The sequence below is a fragment of the Carlito syrichta genome, unplaced genomic scaffold (assembly GCF_000164805.1).
Source record: "Carlito syrichta isolate Samal-C Ts95f unplaced genomic scaffold, Tarsius_syrichta-2.0.1 Scaffold314050, whole genome shotgun sequence".
In the NCBI taxonomy this organism is placed as follows: domain Eukaryota; kingdom Metazoa; phylum Chordata; class Mammalia; order Primates; family Tarsiidae; genus Carlito; species Carlito syrichta.
Genome location: NW_007258146.1, coordinates 540293 through 549030, shown reverse-complemented (window position 1 = coordinate 549030; position 8738 = coordinate 540293). Strand labels below are relative to the sequence as shown.

The 8738-nt window shown below is 45.9% G+C and overlaps 1 protein-coding gene across 2 annotated transcripts in view; it reads right to left on the bottom strand.

Annotated features, from left to right (window-relative positions):
* KANSL2 (KAT8 regulatory NSL complex subunit 2) overlaps nucleotides 1-6339 on the bottom strand; it is a 27230-nt gene extending 20891 nt beyond the window's left edge. For both annotated transcript variants that reach the window (XM_021718988.1, XM_008070900.1), the window contains exons 1-4: nucleotides 6318-6339; nucleotides 5477-5735; nucleotides 3703-3881; nucleotides 3098-3212 (exon numbers count right to left, since the gene is read on the bottom strand). In XM_021718988.1, the coding sequence (XP_021574663.1) occupies nucleotides 3098-3212; nucleotides 3703-3881; nucleotides 5477-5727 (545 nt within the window). In that variant the 5' untranslated portion in view covers nucleotides 5728-5735; nucleotides 6318-6339. The remainder of the gene's footprint in view (nucleotides 1-3097; nucleotides 3213-3702; nucleotides 3882-5476; nucleotides 5736-6317) is intronic.
* Between the last annotated feature and the right edge of the window lie 2399 nt (nucleotides 6340-8738).

Genomic DNA, 8738 nt, shown 5'->3' with positions numbered 1-8738 from the left:
CGAACCCGCGGGCTCCGGCAATCCACTCACCTCAGCCTCCCAAAGGCGCGGGATTACAGGCTGAGCCACTGAGCCTGGCCTGTATCCCACATTTTAAAAACAAAATAAAAGCCAGGCTTGGTGGCTTAGCCTGTAATCCCCACACTTTGGAAGCCCGCAGGTTTGAGACCTGCCTGGACAACTTGAAGAGACCTCATCTCTAGAGTAAATCAAAAATTAGCCGGGAGTGGTAGCGCATGCCTATAGTTCCGGTTACTTCGAAGGCTGAGGCGGAAGGATTGCCAGAGCCCAGCAGGTCGAGGCTGCGGTGGCTGCAAGTATGCACTGCACTCCAGCCTGGGTAATGGAGTGAGACTCCAACTCAAAAATAAATAAATAAATAAATAATCAGTCAGGCACGGTAGTGTGCACCTATAGTTCTGGCTACTTGGAAGGCTGAGGCAGAAGAATCGTCAGAGCCCAAGAAGTCGACACTGAGGTGGCTGTGAGTATGCCACTGCACGGCAGCCTGGGCGACAGAGTGAGACTTCAACTCAAAAAAAAAAGGCTGGGTGTCGTGGCTCATTCCCACAATCCTAGCACTTTAGGAGGCCTGCCTGAGCCCACAGGTTTGAAACCAGCCTGGGCAACTTGGTGAGACCTCATCTCTACAATAAAATAAAAAAATTAGCCGGGTGTGGTAGCGTGCGCCTGTAGTTCCAGCTACTTGGAAGGCTGAGGCAGAAGGATCGCCGGAGCCCAGAGGTCAAGGCTGCGGTGGCCAGGAGCGGCCACTGCACTCCAGTCTGGGTGACAGAGTGAGACTCCAACTCAAAAAAAAAAAAAAAAAAAAAAAAAGAAAACAAACATTCCCTTTCTTTTTTTTTTTTTTTTGAGAAAGCAGGATTTACTGAAAGGACAGAAAAGCTCCCACGGTGAGAGGGAACCTGAGGGGGTTGTCTAAACACTCCCTTTCAAACTACTTAGATGGGCTTTCTAAATTAGTACTTCCTGAACAGCTGACCACATTGAGAATACTCAACGGAAATGAATAAAATTATTCTACTCAGAAAATATAACTCTAGACTAGACACTGTAGTTCACACCTGTAATCCCAGCACTTTGGGAAGTCAAGGTAGAAGAATCACTTGAGCCCAGGAATTCAAAACCAGCCTGGGCAACATAGTGAGACCCTGTCTCTACAAAAAAAAAAAAAAAAATTAGCTGGGTGTGGTGGCACACACCTGTAGTCCCAGCTACTCGGGACTGAGACAGAAGGACCGCCTAAGACCAGGAGGTAGAGGCTGTGATGAGTCATGATTGTCCCACCACACTCCAGACTAGATGACAGAAAGAGAACCCGACTCACATAAAAAAAAAAAGAAAGAGAGAAAACATAATCCCATTCTATGGCCATACCACCCTAAACATGCCAAATCAGAAGCTAAGCAGGGTTGGACACGGTTAATGCTTGGATAGGAGAAAATATAACCTTAAATGACTTATAAACAGCAGAAGTCAAGGTAATAAAGAAAAAAAATGCTATTCCAAGAATGCAAGCCCAGCCGGGCTCAGTGGCTTAGCCTGTAATCCCGTGCCTTTAGGAGGCTGAGGTGAGTGAATTGCCTGAGCCCGCGGGTCTGAGACCCGCCTGGGCAACTTGGTGAGACCTCATCTCTACAATAAATCAAAAATGAGCCGGGCGTGGTAGCACACACCTGTAGTTCCAGCTACTTGGAAGGCTGAGGCGGAAGGATCGCCGGAGCCCAGCAGGTCGAGGCTGCCGGCGCCGGGAGCAGCCACTGCACTCCAGTCTGGGCAACAGAGTGAGACTCCAACTCAAAAAAAGAATGAAAGCCCAATGGTCAAGTCTAGAAAGTCATTACCCCTCCCACCATCTTTTTTTTTTTTTCCTTTTTTTTAAAATGTGGAGTTAAGGCCTCACTATGTTGCTCACTCTGGTCTTAAACTTCTGGGCTCAAGCAATCTTCCTGCCCTCAACCTCCCAAAGTGCTGAAATTACTGGAGTGAGCCACCACTCCTGGCTACCCTCTCCCACTATCTAAAGTACTTTTACATAAACTGTCAGTAGGAAGTGTTAAAAAACAGACATTAGCAAGCAAAAATTTTTAAAAACTAAACTAAACCTTTAAAGATCATGAGATATAGAAATATGAGACTTTGTAATGGCAATGTTTTTATGTTTCTACAACTCCTAAGGTGATCATGGGTTAAGTGAAGAGCAGAACCTTAGTAAGATATAATTAGGACAGTTACTCACTTCTGGGTTTCTCTTTCTTAGGTATAAAACCAAGCAGGCCAGGCACAGTGGCTCACGCCTGTAATCCCAACACTTTGGGAGGCTAAGGCTGGAGGATCAATTGAGCCCAGGAGTTTGAGACCAGCCTCGGCAACATAGGGAGACCATGCCTCTAAAAAAAATCAGCCAGGCGTGCTGGTGCACACCTATAGTCCCAGCTACTCTGGAGGCTGGGTGACAGAATAAGACCCAGACTTAATTTAAAAAAAAAAAAAAAAAAAAAAAAAAAGCAAACTCTTAAATACCTTCTCATTTTTGAGGTGATGAATATGCTAATAACCTGATTTGATCATTACAAAGTTTACAAATAATGAAACATCACATATTACCCCATTAACATGTACAACTGCCAATTAAAAAGTATAAAACTTTTTTAAAAATCTATAAACACAAAATTTTGCAAAACAGTTATTCAAGTACAATCACCTCATTACTCCTGAGGTTTAGGCCATGTACCTATTAATATCCATTTTCTCTTCTCTAACTGGTCTGAGTATTTCTCAACCCACCTCCCACACTTCCGTGTCCAAGCAATTTCCTATCTTCTCCTCTATACTCTCTCACATGTAGAATTTGGTGTTCAAAATTTTTCCAAACTACAGGGCTTCTAGAAAAGAGTCATCCTACCTTGAAGCAAGCTGATAACGAACCACAACACTTTGATACTGTTACTGCTCACAAATGACTAAGCTGTCTCCAAACCTCTTAAGTTATTAATCTATTAACAGTAAGCAGCACTACATTCCACATACTAACTACACAAAATATTCAAAAGCCTTATGTGGAGTTACAACTTACTTTAGGGGATCTTCTTGATCACTGTCTATGCTATCAGCTTCACTGTCAGGGTCACCTCTCCATGTCTGATCCACAGTAATGGGTTCCTGCTCCCCATCACTCCAGCTGTCTTCATCTGAGGCAGGGAAGGGAGAGTAGCCATTAAGACTTCCTACCTCTGTAACTCCACCACACAAAACTAGATTATTTAACATATCAATCTAAACCTTAAAATTAAAAAAACCTAGTACAAAGGCACTAGAGCAAAATAAAAACATGTTTAAAAAAAAACCCAGGTAAAGTTACTTATAGTATAAATGAGTTAACCATGCCCTCTCAAAAGGAAAGAAAAGCCAACTTAAAATCACTGTTTCCTGAATTACTTTACCTAACAAAGAAGCTGAGCATAAAAACAGCAATTTAAAAAAAAAAAAAGGTCACCCAAGCAAAACATCACTTTCAAATTCAAAAGAATTGGTGAACAAGGCAGCAGTCCTAGAATTCTCACCAAATTTTCAATGAATTAACAATAATATTGCCAAATGTGTTCAAGGCACTGTGCTAAACCAAAAAGTTCCATCTTAACTATCGTCCTCCTTTTTCATTCTAGGAGAGAAGATCCTTACCTAGTATTCGGCTGGCTTCACTGCGGCTACTTTCTAGAGTCTGAGACCCCAGCTCAGTCTTTGCATATGAACTCAGCTGGCACAAGAGTGTTTCACCCATAGGCCCAGGGTTGGTCTTCTTCATTTGAGCATGCAGTGCCAGGGCATTCCTACGGGCGTGTTCAGCACAGAAGGACACTCTAAAGAGACAAAGGATTAATATTTTATAGGTCCCTCTTGAAAGGAGTCTATGATTTTTATAGTCCCTAATCTTTAGATCAGTTTTAGGGAATTAAAATGACTATTAAATTCATTTCTAAAAAGATCAGTGAATTGAAGAAATTTAACTGACCCAAGATCAACCCATTCAATGTTATTAAAGGAAAATGCAGGCAGTATCATCTAGTGCTCTAGTCATCAAGTAAAACATTCCAACTATAAAAATGTTGACATCATCTCAAAACAAATCAGGGATACATTTTTATCTTTCAAAATTGGTTCCTGAAGGCAATTCAGCATTTGTTTTTTGAGTTGGTAGTCTCACTCTGTCACCCAGACTGGAGTGCAGTGGCCGCTCCCGGCCACGGCAGCCTCGACGTGCTGGACTCCGACGATCCTTCCGCCTCAGCCTTCCAAGTAGCTGGAACTACAGGCGCACGCTACCATGCCCGGCTAATTTTTTATTTGTTGTAGAGATGAGGTCTCGCCAAGTTGCCCAGGCGGGTCTCCAACCCGCAGGCTCAGGCAATCTACTCACCTCAGCCTCCCAAAGGCGCGGGATTACAGGCTGAGCCACCGAGCCTGGCTAACATTTTTATTTTTTGAGTTGGAGTCTCACTGTGTCACCCAGGCTGGGGCGCAGCGGCACACTCACAGCCACCACAGCCTCGACCTGCTGGGCTCAGGTGATCCTTCCACCTCATCCTTCCAAATAGCTGGAACTACAGGTGCTTGCCAACATACCCGGCTAATTTTTTAATTTATTGTAGAGATGAGGGCTCACCAAGTTGCCCAAGCTGGTCTCGAATCCCTGGGCTCAGGCAATCCTCTCACCTCGGCCTTCCAAAGTGCTGGGATTATAGGCGTGAGCCACCGCGCCTAGCCCCAACTCAACATTTTAATTATCAATCCACTGTAGATAATAAGATATGGAACACAATTTTTTTGTTTTACTTGGAGTCTCACTCTGTCCCCGAGGCTGGAGTGCAGTGGCATGTTCATGGCCACCACAGCCCCGAACTGTTGGGAAACACAATTTTAAAACTACAAGATACAACTTGGAATGCTGAAGAGGAAGGATCACCAGAGCCCAGCAGGTCGAGGATGCGGTGGCTCTTAGCGTGCCACTGCACTCCAGCCTAGGCGACAAAGTGAGACTCCAACTCAAAAAAAAGAAGAAAAAGATATATACAAAATAATCTAGTCATGTTTCTGCATGGGTATCTTTGTATATACGGCAAAAGCTATGAAGCCTCTTCCAGAAGAATAAACCCATATAAAATTTCGCCTGTTATTTAACAAAGCTCCTGGACAGCCAAAAGAGCCACGCACCCCTGCGTTAATAATTTAGAATATGCCTTCGTATTACAGATAAGGGAAAATATCCAAAGAGATGAACTAAACGAAAGGCGTTCTTGGAGCCTTCACCATTTTAATTTTTTTTTTCCAAAGGTACATCCATAACCCCAATTTTACAAGCATGTGACCTAAAACGCAGAAGATATGCTCAAGCCCACATCATATCACATACCCCCTCGCTTTAAGACAAACCACACGTGTATCTATGCATATATACCCATCTTTCTTCTCAAGCTTTGGGGCAGCACTGGGACATCTTTTTCCATTTTTCGATGATATGTAACTACACTGCTTGAAGGGTGCATTCTTGTCTTCAAGGATATGTTTAATGCAAAATTCTTGCCCCTCGAGACGAGGTTGGGAGCATGGACGATGAGTGAATGAACAAGACAGCGGCTCCTGCGACCTGGGCACTGGAGTGATCCTCCCCCGATTGGTTGGCAAGACGTGAATCCGAATCCTGTTCATACCAAAACCTGCGGGGTCAAACGAAAGATCAAAAACCCCTTACCCTTTTCGAAAACTCCGGTTCTACAATATCCGGACAGACCGCGGATAGCTAGCTTCCTAGAGGATCGGCTGAAGTCGACACCGGAGGTTACGCTCCGTAACTCCACGCCGCCCTCCCCTAAGTTTCCACAGACATTTGTCACCTTGCCTCCCCTAAACTTCTCCCTCCATGGCCGGCCCCACCCCGACCCCCACCCTGCCGAAAGTATTTTTGGGACTCGCATGGCCGCAGCACCAGGGAAGCGAGAGCGCAGGCCCCACGCGGCAGCCACGCCGCAACAGCGCGCTCCGCCCCCGCCTCCCTGCACGCCGCCTTTGTCCTGGCCCGCCCTAGAGCCCGTGGCGGGGCCCGGCCCGGCCTCGGCTGCCCGTGCGAGCGCCATTTTGTCCTACGGCTCCGTTCTCCCGAGAACCAGACTCCCGGAAGCCTATAGGAAGGCGACTGACTCCAACACTGCTTGAGGGAGAGCAGCAGCTCCCAGCCGATAGAAAGGGCGAAGTAGCAGCCTAACTGCAAGAGCCAAGAGCAAGCTGCGCCGCCATCTTACCTCGGGCACCACGTTCCGCAGTGCCGCTTGCCTTCCTCTGGTCGCGCCAGCCGTTCCTAACTCGGCCCAGCTCCTTTCCGGGCTCCTAACTGCTAATTGGCTACTGTTCCTCTGACTGTGCCGCCATTGGCCAAAGCCCGCCGCCTATCATGTCTGGGAGGGAGGAGTGCTGAGAAAAGGAGTGGCTGGAATGGCTAAGACTAACTGTCCGCCCGCAGCTCCATCCCGAGGAGAGTGAGCTGGAGAGCTGTGGGTGGGTGGGTGGAAGGGGGGCAAAGAGGGGTGCGGGGGACAGGAACGAGGGGAAGGAGACGGGAAGAGGGGAGTCGCCAGTGACCGCTCTTCTTCCGCCTCACCGCGTGGCTGGCTTTCCAGCCCCTTTGACCCTCCGTCTGTGGCCCTGGGCTGCGGCTTCCTCACTACCCGTACGCAATGGCTATAAAATCAGAGGCTGGAGGATCACTATACATTCGATTCTTAGTTTACATATGAAAAGGTTTTAGTTTTCTTTAGTTCAATACATTTATTGAACATTTGGCGTACAGCACCTTGAGAGATGTTTTTTGACTGTTTACTATGAGTCTGGGGAATTACAGATACACATTCATTTCATTTTTCAGGGCAACCCTAAAAGGTATGCGCTGTTATCTCCATTTTACAGATAAGAGGACAGAGGAATAGAATGGGCCCATAGCTAACAGATGGGAGAGGGAGACGAATTTGAACCCAGCACTCATGTTTGCTTATTTTGGTCTGTTTGTTTTTGAGTGGGAGTCTCATTCTGTCGCCCAGGCTGGAGTGCAGTGGCACGCTCACAGCCACTGCAGCCTCAACCTGCTGGGCTCAGGTGATCCTTCCACCTCAGCCTTCCAAGTAGCTGCAGCCCTCATCTTTTATCCTTCATCGCCTCTCATATTGTAAAGAGCATTTGACTGAGAATTCTGCTTTAAAGCTGCTTCTCAAAAACTGTGTGCCCTATATCCCTAAAATTCTCTACAAAGTCCACACTAAGTAATGCAAGTATTATTATCCATGACTAATGGAAAACGAGCAGGTATGCATGAATCACAGTGGAGGTGAGCATAGAAAATCCACAGCCCTCAGCCTTGCGCAGTGGCTCACGCCTGTAATCCCAGCATTTTGGGAGGCAAAGGCAAGAGGATTGCCTGAGCTCAGGGACTTGGGACCAGCCGAGCAACATGATGAAACCTTGTCTACAATAAATCAAAAAAGTTAGCTGGGCATCGTGGCGCATGCCTGTAGTTCCAGCTACTTGGATCACCTGAGCCCAGAAGGTGGAGGCAGCGGTGGCCATGGACATGCCACTGCACTCCAGCCTAGGCAACAGAGTCAGTATCCCACGAAATAAAAAAAAAAAGAAAAAACTAAACTAAATCAATATCCCTCATAAAAAAGCAGTCCTTTGAGGGACAAGAAATAATTAAAACAAAAAAAAATGGCAGGGGGAAGGTGCTGTTTCCAGAGATTAGGGAAGCCCTAGAAGAAGGCCCTTTCCTGAAATTCATTCATTCAACAAATATTTATTGAGCACCTAAGTGCCAGGCACTGGGGATACAGGAGAGAACAAGAAAGATAACTCTACTCGCTTGGAGTGAACATTCTAGAACACTTTGGGATTGTGGATGCAATACAAACATAATATTAGTAGCAACAATGATTTATACACATAAGCAAACATGCCAACTCTCAGAAGGGGGTACAAAGAAGATATTTTGTTATAAACACCTATAATTCAAAACTAACTGAAGGCAGTCATATCACAGAAAATTTAGGAATCTGCAACCAATGTGGTAATATCAAAAAGGGAACATTAAAACTACTATAGTGAACAATGTAGAGACACATTAGAGATTAGATAGGGAGGCAACAAAGATTTTATTTTAATGAGAAGGTCTACTGAAGGTCTTGGTTGAAAAAAGAATCCTGCCAAATCCGAGACAGATTTTAAAACTTACTATTTAGAACCACTTCCTTCTGAGTAGGGGAAGGGAGTAGATATTATTAAAGAGCCAAGATAACGGAAAATTCTTTGTACTGTTTAACAAAGTAGATGGCTTTTTTTTTTTTTTTTTTTTTTGAGTTGGAGTCTCACTCTGTCTCCCAGACTGGAGTGCAGTGGCCGCTCCCCGCCACCGCAGCCTCGCCTGCTGGGCGCTGGCGATCCTTCCGCCTCAGCCTTCCAAGTAGCCGGAATTACAGGCATGCGCTACCATGTCCAGCTGATTTTTTCATTTATTGTAGAGATGAGGTCTCACCAAGTTGCCCATGCGGGTCTCGAACCCGTGGGCTCAAGCAATCCACTCACCCAGCCTCCCAAAGGCGCGGGATTACAGGCTGAGCCACGGAGCCGGCTAGATGGCTGTTATTTTTTTTTCTTTCTTTCTTGAGTTGGAGTCTCAC